The sequence below is a fragment of the Candida margitis genome (assembly GCF_024628925.1).
Source record: "Candida margitis strain CBS 14175 chromosome Unknown scaffold4, whole genome shotgun sequence".
Taxonomy (NCBI): Eukaryota; Fungi; Ascomycota; class Pichiomycetes; order Serinales; family Debaryomycetaceae; genus Lodderomyces; species Lodderomyces margitis.
Window position 1 is genome coordinate 37,673 of NW_026261813.1, and position 20,493 is coordinate 58,165.

Here is a 20,493-nt window from a genome sequence, read left to right on the forward strand (position 1 = left end):
GTTGTGTGTTGTACATAATAACTAAGTAAAAGTTCAATGACTCAGAAATATATTCCGGATTAATGTCGGAATAAAAAAGAGTCAGTCTCGTGTCGTTAAATAAAGTGCGACAACGATTATTTAAAAAATATCTCTTGATACTAGAAAACCATTTTTGCAAGGCTATAGAAAGTATTTCACACAAAATGAAGGGGAAAAAGTAAAAAAGAAAAAAATAAAATAAAATAAAAGAAAACGAGAGAGATTGAAAAAAAAATTAATTTAAATAAAAAAAAATAAAAAAAAAATAAAAATAAACATTCACAACCATCTTTGATATCTTTTCTAAAGCTTCAGCTGAATTTTCACAGTCAACTTATAAAAAAATCGAGCAAATTGGAAAATAACAACTAGCGAGCAACTGCTTTATATCTTAGTCTCTCATTTACTTTCATTCTGGATTTATACACGAGTTTGACACATTTCGCTATTAGCTAGTAATGTCTGACGAGTGGAAAAAAGAATTTGCGTCTGTGGACGTGCATTCAGATTCTGCTACTGAGCTGAAAATGGATGCAAAGTTGGAAGACAATTCAAACACTGATGGGAAGCTGCCACTGCCAAAGGCAGATGAAGATGCTGTTGATGTTGATGTTGCAATCAAGCAAGAAGGTGAATCGGAGCCTGCGCCACGTGAGGAACTTGCAACTGAAACTCCAGCCAAAAAAGAGGCTAGTGTGGACCCCACTATTTCTGAGCAACCACCTTTGAAAAAAGTTAAGCTTGAAGAAGAAGATGACGATGTTGATAATGGCATCAAGCAAGAAAATGGCTCTAACAAAGTCAATGGGTCCACCGCTATTAAAGAAAATGAACTTCATGTGGTAAAAGCACAACCACGCCCAATTGTTGTTGTGCCACCAGCTAAACCAGAGTTGTTTTATATTCCCCTAAAGACAGGTTTGGTATATGATGTCAGAATGAGATACCATGCCAAGATTTTCACGTCCTATTTTGAGTACACTGACCCGCATCCAGAGGATCCACGTCGTATATACCGAATTTACAAAAAATTAGTCGAAGCCGGACTCGTTCAAGATTATTCGCTATCAGGTATTGATGAATTGGGTCCTTATATGCAAAAGATTCCAATAAGAGAAGCATCAGCCGATGAAATATTAGAGGTTCACTCAGAAGAGCATTTGAAGCACATTCAATCTACAGAGACAATGACCAAAGATGAGTTATTGAAAGAAACGGCGAATGGAGATTCCATCTATGTCAATAACGATTCATTTTTCTCGGCCAAGTTATCTTGCGGTGGTGCTATTGAGGCGTGCAAGGCCGTGGTTGAAGGAAGAGTTAAAAATTCACTTGCTGCAGTCAGACCTCCTGGACATCATGCTGAACCAGACTCTCCTGGTGGGTTTTGCTTGTTTAGTAATGTTGCAGTAGCTGCCAAAAATATTTTAAAATCATACCCTGAATCAGTACGAAGAATAGTCGTTCTTGATTGGGATATCCACCACGGTAACGGAACCCAAAAAGCATTTTATGATGATCCAAGGGTGTTGTACATTTCACTACACAGATACGAAAATGGTAAATTTTATCCAGGAACCAAGTATGGTGGGGCTGAGCAAGTTGGAGAAGGTGCTGGTGAGGGCTTCAACTTGAATATCCCTTGGCGATCACATGGAATGCACGATGGCGACTACGTGTATGCATTTAACAAGATAATCATCCCAGTCATGCTAGAATATGACCCTGACTTGATCATTGTCAGTTCAGGATTCGACGCAGCCGATGGGGATGTAATCGGTGCGTGCCACGTCAGTCCTGCGGGATACGGGTACATGACCCACTTGTTGAAAGCGATAGCTAGAGGAAAATTGGCAGTTATTCTCGAAGGTGGATATAACTTGACATCGATTAGTAACAGTGCATTGGCTGTGGCCAAAGTGTTACTTGGTGAACCACCCGAAAATACGATCAAAATGCAACCTCATGGAGACGCGATCGAGGTTGTTGACGAAGTTGCTAAAATACAATCCAAATATTGGAAATGCTTGAAACCGGGAATACCAAAGACTGTATTTGACGATGTGTATGATCTACCTGACCTTGATAAAGAAAGGTACAAGTTATCCAATATAGCTGATCCAATACGAACCTACCAAAACAACGAGGCATTCTCCAGAAAGCAATTCATCAACCTTCCAATTATTAATCACGATAAGGGTGATAAAAAGACTGCTGACTTTACGTGCGACTTGCCTCAACAAGCAGAGGAGTTAATAATGGCAAGTCCAGATATCTTTGATTGCACGTCTATCGTAGTAACAATACATGATCCACCAGAAATATGGGCAAATATAAACCCCACCACTGGTATTATCGACAGCAACTCATCAATAGTATTAGAGCAACCATTGTTTCAGATCATGGACAAAGTGGAGAAGGAAAAAGATAAAGATAACAAAGACAAAATTGGTTATATTGATGTCAATGTTCCTTCTTTCCAGTTGCCAATACCCGGCTTGTCAACAACTCATGAGTCATCATATAACCCAACCATTTTTGCCCAAGAGGTACTTTTATACCTTTGGGACAACTACATCTCATTCTTTGCCAATTTGAAAAAGTTGGTCTTTGTCGGATTTGGGGATTCTTATCAAAGTATAGTTCACTTATTCAGCAAGCGTCCATCAGCAGATATCAAAAGCTTGGTCAAATTCACCATCGCTTACGTCAATAGAACGCCATTGAAACCTATAAATCCAGTCATGGATGAAAGTATGGTTGATTGGTTTTACCACAATTCGACAATTTTCACCAGTAATTTAAATGCTTGTTGGAGTAATTCTGGTAATGGATCATCATCGGGTGATTCTAATGGGGATGAGATTAAACGACCAAGAAGAAAATTTGGTCGCGTTTTGAAAGCTAAAGGAGATGGATTATTTGATGTAATTAATGAGAAATTTGATGAAGGTGTAGACAACATTTTGGATAGCATAGAGGACTACTCGAGTTCGGAGGAGTGATTGTACATACTTTGTCGTATAAATAGATTGTTATGTCTTTTAGCCATTGTCGCATTCAGATAGAAAAATGTCACTGTCTGATGATATTTTGCGAAACCTGATATTTGTTCCGCGGTTCATTAAATGCTATTTTTATCGCAACAGATATAGAGAGAGAATCATCGATCTCTTGATTGGGGATATAGTCACAGTTTAGCACCTATTTTCTACGATCGACAGAAGTAGCTCAAGTTGAGATGTGGTAGGTCTCAATCGACGAAACCTTTTCTGAATTTTTCCGCTTTTCATCTAGCAAAGGAAATATAAATTTCACAATTCCCCCCTCCCCTTTGTGCAATTCTGTTCTATGATTTGCCCCACACAGACACTACACGCAGTGTTTTTTTGTAATTTATATAAAAACCGTTCACCTAGGGCGAAAAGGATAATACCCAAATTGTAACTAGTTAAGTTACTCTATTCTAAGACCAATGTCATTCACACTCGAAAAGAAACAAACTAAAGCTCATCCAATTAGAGCTAATGGTGCTACCTTAATAGCCGAGGATGCCAAAAACTTGACTGTCGTGTACAATAAATACAAATCAAACTGTCCCCGTCCAAACCCCCAATCGCAGTTGACTTACAATTTGGTCTTTTGCCATGGAACAGGATTCAATAAATCAATCTGGAACTATCATATAAAGAAATTATATCAGCTTTCTCAGTCGTTGCAAGTGCCATGGTTTTTAGACACCGTTATCAGTGCTGATGCAGTCGGTCATGGTGATTCAAGTTTAGCCAATGATGGAAAATTGGGCCCCGTTTACACATGGGATGATGGTGCAAGAGATGTTATTGAAGTTGTTCAGCATGAAACTCGTACTACTGGTGATTTGGAGAATGATTTCAATTCAAGGACGGTGATTATCGGCCACTCTATGGGCGGGTTTGTTGCCACATACGCGGCATATTTGGAACCGACTTTATTTGATTCAGTAGTGGCTATTGAGCCGGTTTTGTTTGGTACCCCCGACAATGCCCAGTTGTACATCAAGTTATTCAACAAGATTTCTCAGCTAATATTGGATACTTTTGACACCGAAACAGATGCTAGATTCTTTTTCGAGAAGTTTTCCTTCACCAAATTCATTCACCCAGAAGTGATGAATGATTTCATAGCGGATGAAATATACAAGACCAAGAATGAAGAAGGTGAGGATATTTATAAAGTCAAGTGTTTGAAAGATGTCCAAGTAGCTGCGTATTTGGGCTCCATGATGTCGCTTCCTAAAGGTATGTTGGCATTACCAGCATTGCGTGTGCCATTTTTGCACGTTATTGGGTCCAAAGCTAAATGGAATCCACCCGAGAGTGTCGCTTGGGTCAGAGGTGCTATTGATCCACAATACTTTGTTGGTGGTGTTGATATTAAAGATGGAGAACATTTAGTCAATGCTGAAAAACCCGACGAAGTTGTTGCAATTATCAAGAATTTCTTGACAAAGAGAGATGAAGTTTATACAAAAGAGAGATCGGAAATTCCTGAAGTTGTCTTGAAGGGGGATAGAAAAGCGTTGCATGATCAAGAGTTTGGTAAGTTGTTAAGAGGTGATCTTGAGGATATTTACGGGTATGAGCTTGCAAAACATGCACCTTTTGATCTCACTTTGACCAAGAAGGATAGCAAATTGTAGTCCCGCGGTTTTGTTCAATTTTTTTTTGGAGACTTTTTCTAGAGTTTATCTCTTCATTAGCGCAACGTACTACATCACCTTCTTTATTTTAATTGTTTATTTTTATAGATGCAATAATATATCTAGACATAATTGGGGAATCTTTTTGAAAATTGCTTCTCTAAGTCATCTATATCTGGTAGCGATAAGTCACTGCCTGTACTCAGTCTTCGAGATGGTTGTTGATCCGATTTGAGAAAAGACGGCTTTTTCGGCTTGCTTGGAGGTGGCTTCTTGGGGTTATCGTGATGTACTTGCGGTTTGGGCTTTGGCTTTGGCTTGGGTTTGTATGCAGGTTTGGGTGAGGGTGTGGGTGCAACATAAGACTTGGGTCTATGCGAGTGCTTATTTGACAGAACTTGTGGTTTCGCAGCGTCTGGCGTAGGCGATTTGTGCTGTCTCGACGAGGACAAATTTACAGGGACCTTGGGAGGCGCCAATTTTTTTACTGGTGGTTTCTTGGTATACGGAGATTCATTGATGGAGTCAATATCGTCTACCACGTTTTTATCAGTAAATCTTCCGTAGCCCAGTGCAGTCTTGTGAACTTGTTGTGATTCACTTTGAGCAAGAAGTGCCTGCATTCGTTTTTGAATCAGCTTCTCTTTCTCCACAGATTCGTCCGAAGTCACTGGATCGATCTTTTCATCTGACGATCTTCTACTTCCAGTTAATATTTGTTTGAGACTCTTTCTTCTACTGCCATAATCCGAAGCGCCTGTATTATTAGCACTGATACTCCCTCCTGTGCTAATCCTTCTCAAGGTATTGCTTCCACCTGTGCTAATTCTTCTCAAGCTGTTCCAAGCCGATTTCATACTTCCATCATGACTCTCACTCTCTTTAGTTTTCAAAAACTTCATAGTGTCTTCTGTTTCACCCAAGTCGGTAGTTTCATAACCTCTGGCAAGTTCCTGCTTGACTTTATCTTGAACTGAGGGTGTAGATTTGTTCCCCTGTGCGTATATCTTTGGCTTGTGACCATTGTCGTAGTAGGCGCTGAGTGGACGTGTTACTGCCCGTTTTGGTTCCAGCTCAAACGGAGACGAAACTGCCTTTGTATCCAATTTTTTCATAAACTTTGTTTTATCAATGGCTGCAAAAGCGTCAACAGATTTGCCTGCTTTAGCTTTGGCATTGTTGTGGTGGAGAGGTGGGGTGACCAACTTCTTTGTCTCTGGAGCAGGTGGACTGACCGACCTCTTTGCTTCTGGAGCAGATGGGCTGACCGACTTCTTTATATCAGTCGTAGCTGCTTGCAAGATACTAGCTGGGATAACATTCGGTACCTTAGTTTGCCCCTTCATTTGACACAATTCTCCCAATAGTTGTACGGCATTTGGTCGACGCCTGGGGTCTGCCCGTAGGCATACTTTAATAACATTTTTCAATCTGGGTGAAAACATCAGCCCCGGCTGGTCCTTAAATCTCAATGTCTCTGAGCAATTCAAAATGGCTCTTTCCAAATCTTGCAAGTTCGATTGGTTGGGCAGTTCAAATGGAGTTGTGTAGTAGCACAATTTGTATAAAAATATACCCAATGCCCAGATGTCCAGCTTATCATCTACAGGGAACCCCTTTGTTAAATCAATCATTTCGGGTGCTCTATATTGCGGTGTTGTGTGCTGCATCAAGTCATCCTTCATCAATTGTAGTTCTTGCGGGTTCTTTGGTGGCGCCATGTAATTCACTGACGACCCAAAATCGCATAGTTTGAAAACATGGTTGGAATCAATCAAGACGTTTTCTATTTTTATATCGCGATGTATAAGAGGTGGTCGTAAATGATGGCACATGGCGACTCCGATTGTCACTTGGTACATTATGTCTATTATCTCCTTCTCCGTTAACTTGTTGACTAGCCTTGTGTTCATAAAATCAATCAATCCATTATTCTCGCAGTATTCCATCAACAATAGCACTTCGTATTGTTGTTGGTTGTGGTGATTAGGCTCGTTTAATCGAGATGCGTGGGAATCAATGTAAGAGACAATGTGTTTGTTGCCTCGTAGCCTTCTCATGGCATCCACTTCTTGACGAAGAAGGCTCAATTGCCATTTGCTTGGAACGACAACTCGTTTCAAACAGGCAGTGTTGGAACCATGAAACGCTGGATCAATATGGCAAGTGTATACGTGGGCAAAACCACCAGCAGATATATATTTAATAATCGAAATCTGATGTGATCCGACAACTAGCTTTGTCCCTGGTTTATACGCATCTGGGGGAGGTGACGGCGGTGGCATTATTATCCCTTGTTACTTTCACTCGCTTTAAGAAAGGCCAGTGTAAATTTGAAGGCTTGTCTGTGGATGAAATGTGTGTTGAACAAAAAATCCCAGTCAAGAAAAAAGTAAAAAAAAAAAAAGAAATAAGAAATAAGAAAACAGTAAAACAAAAATGAATGATCCCATGTGTAATTCATGGCGGTACCGCAGTGGTGAAAGAACTGTGTTTGCTAGAACTCGAGGAAGAGAGGTCTTTTAATTATTGCTATACTGGTAGGCTAGTGTAGTCTCACTCCTAGTGATGTTCACTAACCACAAAACTAAATTACCTCCAGATTGATTTAGCGCATTTGAGGACTGGAAAACTGCGCATCGATTTTTCACCGAAATTTTATTTTTCTTTTGAGTCTTGCAACATCCCTCATCTCAAAGAGCCAATGAGGTTATACTTTGATGCTGAGAAGTTTCTAAAACACGACGATGGCAGTCTTCAAAAACGTATATTCAATGATAGAAAGTTGACCAATCCAAAGCACGTTTTCGCGTTGGTGTATTCCACAACAAAGTACAAAGAGTATATTCAGCAAATCATTCAAAAGTCCAAGATACAACGAGACTTGAAACCGAAAATCAGCAATGAATTGTTGGCGTTGTTGGTACACGACTTGGTATTCAGTCCCAGGGGAAGAATTGAAAGTGGGAAGCATCCGATAAAGGAGGCAGTTTTAGCCCACAAGACAAGATTGCAGGCAGAGTTTATCAAGTTGAAATTAAAGTACAAGGTTAAATCTGTTGACCAATTACCGACCAAGGAAAATGATGATGAGACTCCTGTGAGATGGTTTAGAATAAACACGGTAAAAATTGATCCAGAAAGATTCTTCAAAAAGCATCCATTTTTTGCCACATTGCAACCGGTGAATAGATTTCAAGACTTGGCGGAACCAGGATTCATTTATGCCGATGACTATGTTCCCAACTTGTACGGCATACATCCAAAGGAAAAGCTTTCACTGACTGAGGCATACACATTGGGCGAAGTGATTATCCAGGACCGTGCGTCTTGCTTTCCAGCACATATTTTAAACCACCAAAGAGAACATGCCAAAGTAATTGATGCTTGTGCAGCTCCTGGGAACAAAACTTCACACGCAGCATCATATCTGCCTGCTGATTCAGGCTCCGTTGTCTATGCAGTTGAAAGAGATCAGAAACGAGTAAATATACTCCGTACAATGAGTGAAAAAGCTCTTGGAAAAAGTAAAAAGAAGTTGATTCAAGTATTACATAATGACTTCACCAAGATTGACCCACAAGATTTTGCCGACGTTACTGGTCTTATTGTTGATCCTTCGTGCAGTGGGTCAGGTATTTTTGGTAGAGCATCGGATGAAGAAGAGAGTAACGATCAAAGACTTGAAAAATTGGCATCCTTTCAAGTAATCATTATGAAGCATGCATTATCGTTTCCTGGTGCTCGCAAGGTTGTGTATTCTACGTGCTCAATACATGCTGAGGAAAACGAAAGGGTAGTAATTGACTTGCTCTCAGATCAGCGAGTGCAGGACCAAGGTTGGAGATTAGCGTCGAGGGAAGAGGTGCTTCCGACGTGGCCTAGACGAGGACTTGAACCAGAATTTGTTGCATTATCGAGGGATGCAGAAGTTTGTAAACAATTGGCGGGTGGTTGTGTGAGATCCAATCCAAAAGAAGATGGAGGTATTGGATTTTTCGCCGCTTGCTTTGTAAAGGAAGCAAAAGCTGGTGCAAATCGTGTTGAAGAGGAGGCAGAGGAGGCAGAGGGTGGTGAGAAACTAGAGGACGGAGAGGACGGAGAGGACGAAGAGGAGTGGACTGGATTTGGTTAATTATCTGTTGCCACATGGTCAAAGAGTGACGATAATATGAACTTAAAAAACGACGCCATACGTTAATTGTTTGTTGAAACTGGGCACAAGATCCTCTTTAACAATTGTTGTTGTGTGAATAAACTCAATTACATATTAATAAAGTTCATTAACTTGTATTTTAAACAATGCCAGATCTAAAGCAGGGTTTTTCACAAACAATGAGAAATGATCGTTATGGTATTTTGATGAGTGGTTACATAAGTTATAGAATATGCAGAAAGTCTCTTTTGTGTAAAAGGATCGAGAGTAATTAATCGTGGTTTATTTCGTCTGATGGTGTGGCACGAGAACATGTGCCTCAGAAAGACGAGGAGTTGAGGGTTTTTAATATTTGTGTATAACTCTGGCATAGCATTTGATAAGGTTAGATAAATGTCGTAGTAAGAAAATGTCTCTCTATCTTTATCAGACACATAAATGTCTCCCTCTGTGTGTGTTTGTGCCATTAATCATTTGCGCATTGGGCTAAAAAGTTTCTTTTTTTTCGTGCCGTACGATTGAAAGGTGTCTTTTAATTTTTTTTTCTTCTGGTCCATCATACTCTCTCTCTTCGCCTTTGTACACACATTGCCTTTACAACTTTTGTAATACATCAAAGATAAGTTGCGCGCACAAGAGACACACACAATTAAATGACTAACATTTGACATTACCAAAACAGAAAATTCTTTTTAAATGTAAAATGAATTTGGAGATACGCACAATGTGCAAAAACAGACAATAAATTGAAGCCGCCCGGCATAATGCGAAGTAGAACACTAATTTTGGACTAAAGAAATAATGGGCCGGTTGGAATGCAAAGCCTATTAAGGTTTTAATTTTTCTTTCAAAATGCCTTACGATTGCTGCAGTAATAATAACGCCTACTTTTAGCACCTGCAGTAAAAGCTTTTCTAGGATCGTACAGAGCGGTCGAGAGTGGTTTGGTACCTTTCTTCTTTATCGCCAACGGATGCTATCATTGGTCTATTTTTACTCTTATCAGAGGTCTCGTGCAGTTACGCCAGCCAGGGAAAAATGAAAAGCCACCTGTTCGTTAATAAAAAAACGCGCTCATTACTGTACACACAGCGAACAACAAGATCAATGACTCTTGAAGATGGCCAAGAACTTTGGAAGGGTAAAGGTGGATCTTAGTCACACACACACCCCTCCCTTCGTCTCGCGCCGTATGGAAGAAGAAAGGACAATAGTTTTGTTGGGGTATAAAAGATTAATTAGGTGCCTTAACACACTCCGCACCGGGGGGAACTTTGTAAATTATTCATAATTAAAGAACAATTGTAGGCAAATTTCATTTCTCTGTTAAAAAAAAATAAATAAAAGTAGCACAAAATGAAATTTTTTAGCTGATTTTGCAGCTCTTTATGCAAAGACAATAAAAAACATTGAGACAGGCGCTTTCTATGAACTTTTTCAGCATAAAGTCTCCCGATAAGTATGTCTTCACCACATTTTGTAAATAAGCTTTATATATAATAAAATCATTCTCCAGAGGAAAATATTTTCAGTCACTGCTTTTTCTTTGTCTACCTCGAACCCTTGCTTTACTTTAACCTTATTTTCCTCGTCTACACCCTGTCTCAAAGTCAGTTTCTTACTACAGATGGACAAGATCAAAAGTATATTGAGCCGTAGTGGACATGCCATCGAAAACGAGCTTGGGCAAGAGCACGCCAACCACGACTTGAATGAAAAAGCAGCTGATATTGTATCCCAACAAATCGTTAATGACGATTTTGAAGCCGATAGGAAAGTTCCCGATTTGGATCTAGTGGTGTCCAAATCACAAGAGTTTGATCCCGTTACATCGCGTTTGGTTGATGAAATCATTGGTGATGATTATGCTGGTGTTCATGTTGAAGATGACTCACCTTATCCTGAAGTTAGAGCTGCAGTCCCTAGCTCAGATGATTACGATATGCCACAAGCTACCATCAGAGGTTGGACTATAGGATTGATCTTGACAACTATTGGATCTGCCATGAATATGTACTTTTCCCTTCACTCGCCAACAATCACTATTACTACCTTGGTCACTTCTATTTTGGCTTACCCCATTGGAAGATTCTGGGCTTGGTGTGTACCAAAAAATTGGAAGATATTTGGTCTTCCTTTAAACCCTGGCCCTTTTAATATTAAAGAACACGCAGTGATTACTATCATGGCAAATGCTTCCTTCAACAGTGGTCCCGCTTATTCCACTGACATCTTGGTATCTATGAATAAGTTTTACAATATCGACTTTGGTATTGGGTTTGCTCTTGTTTGTACCCTTGCCACTAATATGATTGGGTTTTCAATGGGTGGGTTGATTAGGCGAGCTGTTGTTGACAGTCCATCGGCTATTTGGCCCCAAAACTTGGTTACAAGTACTTTTTTAACCAACATGCACATTAATGAAAATCATCCAGCTAATGGTTGGAAGATATCTCGTCTTGCATTTTTCTTGACTGTGTTTACCCTGGGGTTCTTCTACTACTGGTTCCCCGGTTACATCTTTACTGCATTGTCCAACTTCTCATGGATCACTTGGATTAGACCAAATAATGTCACTATTAATCAAATATTTGGATCAAGTTCAGGTTTGGGAATGTTTCCTAACTCCTTTTCATTAGATTGGAATCAAATTGCTGGTTATATCGGTTCACCATTGATTCCACCCGCTAGTACTATTGGTACGATTTTCTTTTCAATGGTGATCATTTTCTGGGTTATTGTTCCTGCCATTTCATTTACCAACACATGGTATGGTGATTACGTGCCAATCTCATCGTCTGGATCTTTTGATAGAAAACAACAGACATACCAGGTCAGTAAAATCGTTGACTCAAAAACATTGACATTTAAAAAAGACGAATATGAAAAGTACTCACCATTGTTTTTATCAACCACATTTGCCATCTCCTACGGTTTATCTTTTGCTTCCATTTTGGCAACAATAATCCACACCGTTTTATTCCACGGACAAGAGATTATTGATCAGTTCAAACTTAAAGAGAAGCCAGATGTTCACAATAGGTTGATGGCCCGTTACAAGAGAGTTCCAGAATGGTGGTTTCTACTTTCATTCTTGGTCTTTTTCGGAATGTCAATCGCTACGGTTAGAGCTTGGGAAACGGAAATGCCTGTTTGGGCTTTGATTGTAGCAATTCTCATTGCTATAGTCTTCTTGCTTCCGGTTTCTGTTATCTACGCAAGAACCAACATTAGTGTTGGTTTGAATGTTGTTACTGAATTCATTGTCGGTTATATGCTTCCAGGTAAGCCAATTGCCATGATGTTTTTCAAAACTTTTGGTTACATCACCAACAATCAAGCAGTCACTTTTGCTCAGGACATGAAATTGGGTCACTACATGAAAATCTCTCCATACAACATGTTCTTTTCTCAATTCACGGCTGCTATCTGGTCCTGTTTTGTTCAAATTGGTGTTATGAGATGGGCCTACGGTGCAATCGATGGGTTATGTGAAGCTGACCAGCCATCCAAGTTCACCTGTCCCGGAGCTAAGGTTTTTTTCAATGCCTCAATTATTTGGGGAGTCATTGGTCCACAACGTCAATTCTCCCACGGTCAATTGTACTACGGAACATTGTTTTTCTTCATCATCGGTGCTGTTCTCCCCATTATCAATTGGTTGATCTTGCGTAAATACCCAAACAGCGTCGTTAAATACTTGCACTGGCCCGTGTTTTTCTCCGGTACCGGATTAATCCCACCAGCAACTCCATTCAACTATACGTCATACTGTTTTGTTGGATTACTTTTTGGTTGGTGTATCAAAAGAAAGTTTTTCCACTGGTGGACCAAGTACAATTATTCCTTGTCTGCTGGATTGGATGTCGGCTTGGCCTGGAGCCTTTTGATTATTTCGTTGGCCATGGGTTTGACACAAACTGATTTCCCAAGCTGGTGGGGAAACGATGTCGTTAATGGTACGCTTGACACTGGTGTTACGCAGAATATTAGAAAGTTGTTGAAAGATGGAGAGACCTTCGGACCATCTACTTGGTAAAGAAAGCTTGGAAGAATAAAAGCAATAGTTGTTGTTGTATAGCTCTTACAAGATTAAAACTCCGATATTACGATCAATAACGGTATAATCGCTTCTTTTGTATATATATTGACTTTGTAGAGAATCACTATAGATTTTGCTCATATTTAAATCTCGAATCACTGAGACATAGCACGACCAGTTATTATGTATAAGTTCTATGTTCACTGATGTTGTTACTTTCTGGTAACCCTGCATTTTGGTATCACCCCCACCTCCGAGCTGAAAAGAGTTTCATCATTTCAGCTTTCAAAGTGTGCTGTAAATTGGTCGTGCTTTGAACCACGTCTGTAAGAGAAAGAGAAAAAAAATATGTGAGGAAATCAAAAAATAATGTAGCCGACGAGATTTGAACTCGCGCATCCGAAGATACCAGGAAAGTATGGTAAAGTTGTGACCTTACCCTGGCGCCTTAACCGCTCGGCCACGGCTACTTATTTGTTGTCAAGTTTGTGTTTTCCTATAGCTTACAAAAGTGTTTTTTCTCTTCAAGATTAAAACAGAGGCTAATTCGAAATCTTTTTAGCTGTGAAAGAGTATAATACTAGGTGCATAGTCTTATAATGTTGCTTATACGATTCTCATTCACTCCATGTGTCATCGTAGACTCTTCTTGAAAATTTTTGACGACAACATGACAACTGTGATTTCAAGACACCAGAAATGAGTAGTACTTTCACCGATGGCACGTTTAAAGTGGCTGTAGTGAGGCTTTGTAGTATCTTTCTGATCCTAAATAGGTCAAATTGTAGTATTCAAGGGAGTGTTTCATGTTTTAGTTTCCATGGAGGAAATTTACCTTTCAGCCTCAAAGAATCAAATCACCCATCCCAACCTTTGTGCTTAATTATCTACGTAAATGGTATCTATGGCAGAGAAAATATCCGAATTGAGCTACAAAGTGGTTCAAAACCCATGGTTATGTTGCTTTTTTTCTTTGGTGTGAATGTTACCGAAATCAAGTTAATTTTGGTATAAATTGCTGCAAAAAATTACCTTGTTTTCATTCTTTCTTAATACCTATCCAAAAGATACAAAATAGATCTTTTCACTAAGAAAAAAGCATTATAGGTGAATACTTGAAGGATATAATGGCCGTTCTTTTCGACCTACGAGTCCCTCAATGTTATTTCTGTAGAAGTTATGTTAGCTGGTTATATCCTCTCTGCGCTTCATTTTGTCCAGAGCTGTCCAGTTTTATGGTTGCTATCAAGAACAACGCTGCTATTTTCCTTTGGAATCAGTTGATATTCCATACAATCATTCGACCACAAGCTCCAAAACCTCTATTAACGATCATTTGCGTCGCAATTCAAACAGAATGCCTATTATCAAGCCACTACTTTCAAGCAAGACTGTAATAATTACTCGCACAATGGGAGACGCATCAGAAATCTACTCCAGCTAATCCCATAGTACATTATTTCTGTATAATTAATTATATTTCACTATCCCGATCCTACATTATGGTACAGCATTTACTACCTGAGTTGCTCTTCTTTTCCTTATTCGACTGATTTTCTCTCGCCTTCACTGGCTCTGCCTTCTTTGGTTGCTCGACTACAGGTTGCTTCGTTTCAATAGGTTGTTCTGCCTTTTGTTTCTCCTTTTGTTGCTTCTTCTCGGCACTAATGGCCGCTTCTTTTCTCATTATCTGTCTGACAACATCAATAAATGCTTCATCGACATTTGTCTTGTACATAGCACTCGTTTCATAAAATGGCACCAAACCCCAGTCCTGACTTACCTTGACCCCATCCTCTATACTTAAAACCCTATCCTCTTCCAAATCACATTTGTTACCCACCAACACCATGGGAACATTTTCACTATCCTTGATTCTCAAAACTTGTTCGCGTAATGCCAAAAGCTCCTTCAACGAGTTCTCATCGGTAACCGAGTACACTAACAAAAAGCCTTTCCCACTCTTGATATACAATTCTCTCATTGCCGTGAACTGTGCCACACCAGCAGTATCTAATATCTCCAAATCACACGCACGACCATCCACTTCTATCTGTTTTCGGTACGAGTCTTCAATAGTGGGATCATAACTTTCAATATATACGCCTTGCACAAACTGCACAGTTATGGAGGACTTCCCTACACCACCGGCACCTAAAACAACAATTTTGTAGTCTTAATAATGTTAGTATACAGCTTGGATTATGACATTTCAAGAAGGGGGGAGGGGGCAGACAACATACCTCTCATTGCGTTGATGAAAGCCTTATACTTTGCGTTGGTTTTGTTTACGTTTTTATTTTTATTTTTTGTTCTTTTTTTTTCCGCCTGAAGTTTTTTGTTTCATATGACGATTAGACGATTGACGCGTAGACAGAGATACCTTCCCTGGAATAACCGTCAACAAATTTGACGAGAATGTAGCAATTGTGGCCGTGAACATAGCAGCAGAGATAGACGATTCTACAGGGTGTAATATACACATACTGATCTTGATTTAAAACATTCAACTCTATTCTCCGCTTATTAACGACGAAATACCTAACAACCCAAGTAAACCAAACTTGAAATACATATTTTCACTAATTAGAATGGTAATGTATCCGATAAATGGCAAGTAACCCTTAACTGTTCCTACCAAATCACTCTTTCGATTAAGGTAATTTTGCTTTTTCGCATACAATGACAAATCGTCGACAGCATTGTTGTCCCCCTTGGTCAACAACAATTGCTTTTCCAGGTTATGATGTTCTCTCAACACACGGTGTACAATTGGAATAGTCTTGGCTTCAATTTCGTAGACTACAATATCACCAACTTTTTGTCTTTGATCTCTGTTCCACAAGAATAATATATCACCTCTTTGAAAAGCAGGCTCCATCGACCCCGACAAAACAACAACAATTGGGGAGTGCAGGTTTGCCACTACAGACAATGTCTTCCATAGCATAAACGCAGATGAAAATACGTAGGCTAGCGATAAGAACTGGGTAATTTGCTGACGAAGATTCATGGTGAAGGAGCACAGCAGGAGCCAACGTTCTGATACGTGTAAAAACGAAAAAAGTAAAAAAAAAGATTATATTGTTTGCGTGGATTAAAAACTATACACATTACAAATCACACACATCATGGCATCAAAGAGTCAACAAACGGACACTAAAGAAGCAAGGGCGAATGCTGAGTTGAACCCACCTCAAACGAGGCGAGTTCCATCTCTTAGAACAGCCATAGCAGATGCAGCGGACACTCCCCCTAAAATATTGACAAACACCAGACCCCAAGCATCATCCATACAGCAACCAGCACAGCCAAATCAGCTGTCAAATGTTCCTACACGAAACACAAGCGTCTCTTTTAATCACACAGAGTCTCAAGAGCGCTTGCGTAGGTTTACGATTTCGTCTCAACCATCATCCACAAATGTAGCCCAGCAGGATAATAACCCGGATGCACCAATTCAGCTGTCCTCCAACACCCCGTCTAGACAAACATCGTTAAACAGGAAGAAGGCAAACAATGATGGCCTTTCTTTTAACGTCAAGCCACCTGCAGTTTCTCGGGAACCAACAGCGGGATATAATGAAAATGTCCCAGCTCGGTTTAATACACCTAGCCCTACTCACATAGAAAACTTTGCACCTGCGTCCACTCTATCACCAAATTCAAACTCCGCAGTGCCAATAAAGATTACCGGAAGTGGAAGTAACAATTCATCGAGAAGAAATTCCCTCAAAAAGGCGGGCAAGACGATAGTGGCTTCTCCAGTTGGTCCTCCCGTTCCTTTTCAGGAATATCTTTCCAAGGAAGACGATGGCAAGTTTCATATCTTGTTGGCATGTACTGGTTCTGTTGCTACAATTAAAATACCCTTGATCATTGACAAGTTGTTTCAATTATTTGGCGTTTCCAAGATTTCCATTCAGTTGATCGTGACAAAAGCAGCCAGCCACTTTCTTAAAGGTTCCAAGATCAATGCCGATGTTAAAATTTGGAGAGATGAAGATGAGTGGGCAAACTACAATGAAGCTACAACCATCAGCTCAACACAAAACCAGTCTTCAAAACCCAAGAGTCCGTTTGACAAATTGATTCTCCACAATGAATTGCGGAAATGGGCAGATATCATGTTAGTTGCGCCGTTGTCAGCAAACACATTGGCAAAGATTTCCAATGGTATTGCCGATAATTTGTTAACTTCCATCATCAGATCTTGGTCACCATCAACATCTCAGCAAGTCAAGAAGCCAATTATTGTTGCACCTGCAATGAATACTTTTATGTACACGCATCCCATGACCGCGAAGCAAATAGCCACTATCATGTCACCCGATTTTGGTATTGAGGTGTTGAAGCCAGTTGAGAAAGTGTTGGTGTGTGGTGACATTGGAATGGGAGGAATGAGAGATTGGGTGGATGTGGTGGATATATTGAGACGAAGGATATTAGCAATTGAAGCTGAAAATAAGGAAATTAATGACAGAGGAGCGGCAATAGTTGAGGAAGGCGAGGAAGAGGAACCAGAAAATGACGACGAGGACGATGAAGAAGAAGATGAGGATGATGAAGAAGACGAGGACGATGAAGAAGATGAAGAAGAAGACGAAGACGACGATGAAGAAGAAGATGAGGATGATAATGGTGATGGCCATGACATCACTCAGACAAAACTGGCCACGTCTTTCTCGCCTAAAGCTCAGCCTGATCACGAGGAACTCGAATTAAGTCATGACGAAGATGGCAACGAGGAAATGATCTTCGAAATAACGGACCAAGACGATAGCGAGGATGAGAACGAGTCTCATGGTGGATCGAATTTGTCACCCACCTCCTCACAACGTCACCAAAAAATCACTATACCTAAGGAAACACAAAACATTATTTAATTTATAAGAGGTGCTTAAGGTTGACTACCTCTAACTCTTTTAAGTAGTGATAAAATCGAACGTGATTGTCAGAAGAGTAAGCTCTTAACACAATTAATAATTCACTTAAAATAAATGTAGAAACTATCCACTCAAAACTGAAACATATAAAGCAAAACAAATAAATATCTGCACCTTTCTGGAGACAATCTACCTCCTCAAACTGATCTAAGAGAGGCCACCGCCTCCAAAGGATAACGCGCATGCACACTAGCTACTGGCTCCAATGCTTCACCTGGATTGATCTTTTCGGGAACAACAGATCCTCCCAAAGCGATTCTTTCCTTATCTTCTTCCTCCATTGTCTTGTGCAAGTTAAAGAAATGTATAAACAAGATAAGACCAGCTAAAAACGCAACACCGGCGATTACAGCAAACACAATCACCAAATTTGGATCATTCAAAGCTGGTGTTACTGCCAAGTTGATGGCAGCACTGACAGCCAGTGTGAAAAGGAACAATGCCGTGGTAACTCCCTTCATAGATGGAGCTGCTCTGGTATAGGCAAGTGCATAAATGGTGGCCATGGCAAAACATTCAGAAGCACCAGACAAGATATATATTGAAGATGCTTGCCAGGCACTAATAGGTGATGGTTCTGAACAATTGGTAGCATGGTCTCCACAAGGTGAAGTTTGGTAGACACGGTGTTGCAAAACAGCTCCAGCAACTTGAGACATGGCAGCAATGACGAAGCCGAGAAAGACACGCTGAATTGGTCTGAAATTTATACGGTATCTCCTCAAGAGTGGGTAAATGATGTAATCCAAAGCAGGAATAACAACAATGATAGCAAGTGGATTAAAGTTGCTAAACAAGTCATTTGGCACCCCATTCAAATTCATGGCACCAGCCAATGATGTCTGCACTGATCCTAATCCACCGTCAGCCAAGTTGTAGAAAATGAAATAAATGAACAACTTGCAAGCATCTAAAGTTTGTTTAACATCAAGGACATGCTGGTTGGTCCAATTGATTGGAGTTTGCTTTTTGGCGTTGAAGTATTCGCGGCCTCTTTCTCTCATAGCAGATGGTTTAGCATAGTCCCAGAAAGTGCCATCGAATATACGTTTGACAAAGTTGCCTGAAAACGACACAACAAGAATTTTGAGCACCACTCCCAATATAGATCCACTTGGTTTTTCAAAAACCAACTTTGGTTTAACCAACCAAAAAGCAATTGGCATGAAAAGATAAAGAACCAATGGAACAAAGAATGCAAGCCAGAACCCAACACGTCTCTCACAATAAGAAGTTGCCAATTGGAAGAAGGCTCCGATATTGATCGACCAATAAAATATCAAGGTAATACTTTCCAAGGTCTTTTCCCTATCGACAAGAACCTTTTCACCACTCTTCAACACCTTCACTCTGTCACCTGATTCTGGGTATTGATCCAACATCAATGGCAAAAGATTTGGCTTGATAAACCCGGAACCAAAGGCCAATGTGAAAATTGCAAGAACACAAAGTGCCAAGCCAGCCTTTCCATTAGCAATGACACTTGGAGCTGCTGCAATAATGAACAATACGTGTGCAACTCCACCAAACACGACACCCCACTGGATCGTCTTCCATCTTCCCCAAGTCGTATCAGCCATATAACCACCAAATAATGGAACGACATAAGCCAAAAATGTAACCAAGTTTGTCAAAGCACTTGCTGCCTGCAATCCTCTATCCAACGCACCAGCACTTTCACTTCCATCATCTGAAACCGGTGCACCCCAACCGTGAGGGGAGTCCTTAGGCAAAGGTCTTTGGATAAAGTTTGTTAAAATACCAGTGACCGAGTAATACGAAGCTCTTTCTGCAAATTCGACAACAAAAATCAAAAGGATAGCGTAGTTGATTTTGCCAATTACCTTTCTCAAAGTTTGCTCCTCGTGTTTTGTTGGAACTCTCAAGCCTCGTGGGTTATACTCATCAACGTAGCTTGTGCTATAGTTTTTTGGATCGTCATAGTCGTACTCTTCATCATCAACTACAGATTTTTCGTTGGTGACAACGTTCAAATGGGTTGCTTTCTCGTCGTGTATCTGTTCTACAGATGAGACTGATTCTCTTTCAGAAGTCATTATGGGGTACTCTTGTCCTGGAGAGAAAAATATTCAAAATCGTAAATGGTTACTAGAGTGGATTAGAATAGCATTATATAGCAAATACAATTAAAAGGTAAAATCATTCACGTACGGCAATTGTTTAAATTTACGATGCTTATCTGCGGCTCCCTTTTTCAACGTATCGGTCATTTCTAACATTAATTTCAATTTATCTATTATGCATTTTGCACAACAATAGGTGGGGCCCGGTAGAGAGTAATTTTAAAACAATTAAGCTCTGCAAAATGGGTTAGATTTATTTTGGACAATTTCATTAAACCAGTAGCAAATTATGTGCTTCACAATAAAAAAGAAGATCAAAAGTGTTTTTATTGTATTTACATGATTGTGACGGGTAATCTCCTATGTAAAGTGATTGCAAAAAAAAAACAAGAAATAAAAGATAAAAAAAGATAAAAAAAGAAATCAAAAGACACAAACCTTAAAAAGGAAAAGGCGGATGTAAAATTTTGATGCCGCATGTCAATTGGAAAATCTTTGGGCGAATGAAGTTTCGAAATTTAATTGATTTCACACACACACAGTTCTTCTGTTTGTACCACAGT

The 20,493-nt window shown here is 39.9% G+C and overlaps 9 protein-coding genes across 9 annotated transcripts; 5 read left to right on the plus strand and 4 right to left on the minus strand. All coding sequences in view use genetic code 12, as the record gives it.

Moving 5' to 3' along the window:
* Positions 1–479: 479 nt before the first annotated feature.
* HDA1 (histone deacetylase) lies at positions 480–3,026 on the plus strand (the record flags this gene model as incomplete). Its single annotated transcript, XM_051814929.1, has 1 exon — positions 480–3,026. One exon carries the CDS (start codon positions 480–482, stop codon positions 3,024–3,026), a length of 2,547 nt encoding a protein of 848 aa, XP_051671459.1.
* A 470-nt stretch (positions 3,027–3,496) lies between these two features.
* On the plus strand, positions 3,497–4,702 carry CANMA_002819 (alpha/beta fold hydrolase; the record flags this gene model as incomplete). Its single annotated transcript, XM_051814930.1, has 1 exon — positions 3,497–4,702. One exon carries the CDS (start codon positions 3,497–3,499, stop codon positions 4,700–4,702), a length of 1,206 nt encoding a protein of 401 aa, XP_051671460.1.
* A 122-nt stretch (positions 4,703–4,824) lies between these two features.
* PRK1 (serine/threonine protein kinase) lies at positions 4,825–6,987 on the minus strand (the record flags this gene model as incomplete). The annotated part of the gene is made up of 1 exon (XM_051814931.1): positions 4,825–6,987. The coding sequence occupies one exon, from the start codon at positions 6,985–6,987 to the stop codon at positions 4,825–4,827; it is 2,163 nt and encodes a 720-aa protein (XP_051671461.1).
* A 419-nt stretch (positions 6,988–7,406) lies between these two features.
* On the plus strand, positions 7,407–8,837 carry CANMA_002821 (rRNA (cytosine-C5-)-methyltransferase; the record flags this gene model as incomplete). The annotated part of the gene is made up of 1 exon (XM_051814932.1): positions 7,407–8,837. The coding sequence occupies one exon, from the start codon at positions 7,407–7,409 to the stop codon at positions 8,835–8,837; it is 1,431 nt and encodes a 476-aa protein (XP_051671462.1).
* Positions 8,838–10,485: 1,648 nt separating this feature from the next.
* On the plus strand, positions 10,486–12,897 carry OPT1 (oligopeptide transporter; the record flags this gene model as incomplete). The annotated part of the gene is made up of 1 exon (XM_051814933.1): positions 10,486–12,897. The coding sequence occupies one exon, from the start codon at positions 10,486–10,488 to the stop codon at positions 12,895–12,897; it is 2,412 nt and encodes an 803-aa protein (XP_051671463.1).
* A 1,498-nt stretch (positions 12,898–14,395) lies between these two features.
* Positions 14,396–15,150, minus strand: RSR1 (Ras family GTPase; the record flags this gene model as incomplete). Its single annotated transcript, XM_051814934.1, has 2 exons — positions 14,396–15,075; positions 15,144–15,150. 2 exons carry the CDS (start codon positions 15,148–15,150, stop codon positions 14,396–14,398), a joined length of 687 nt encoding a protein of 228 aa, XP_051671464.1.
* Positions 15,151–15,412: 262 nt separating this feature from the next.
* On the minus strand, positions 15,413–15,913 carry CANMA_002824 (signal peptidase complex catalytic subunit; the record flags this gene model as incomplete). The annotated part of the gene is made up of 1 exon (XM_051814935.1): positions 15,413–15,913. The coding sequence occupies one exon, from the start codon at positions 15,911–15,913 to the stop codon at positions 15,413–15,415; it is 501 nt and encodes a 166-aa protein (XP_051671465.1).
* Positions 15,914–16,031: 118 nt separating this feature from the next.
* On the plus strand, positions 16,032–17,786 carry CANMA_002825 (phosphopantothenoylcysteine decarboxylase complex subunit; the record flags this gene model as incomplete). The annotated part of the gene is made up of 1 exon (XM_051814936.1): positions 16,032–17,786. One exon carries the CDS (start codon positions 16,032–16,034, stop codon positions 17,784–17,786), a length of 1,755 nt encoding a protein of 584 aa, XP_051671466.1.
* A 197-nt stretch (positions 17,787–17,983) lies between these two features.
* On the minus strand, positions 17,984–19,903 carry CANMA_002826 (uncharacterized protein; the record flags this gene model as incomplete). The annotated part of the gene is made up of 1 exon (XM_051814938.1): positions 17,984–19,903. The coding sequence occupies one exon, from the start codon at positions 19,901–19,903 to the stop codon at positions 17,984–17,986; it is 1,920 nt and encodes a 639-aa protein (XP_051671467.1).
* Positions 19,904–20,493: the final 590 nt, after the last annotated feature.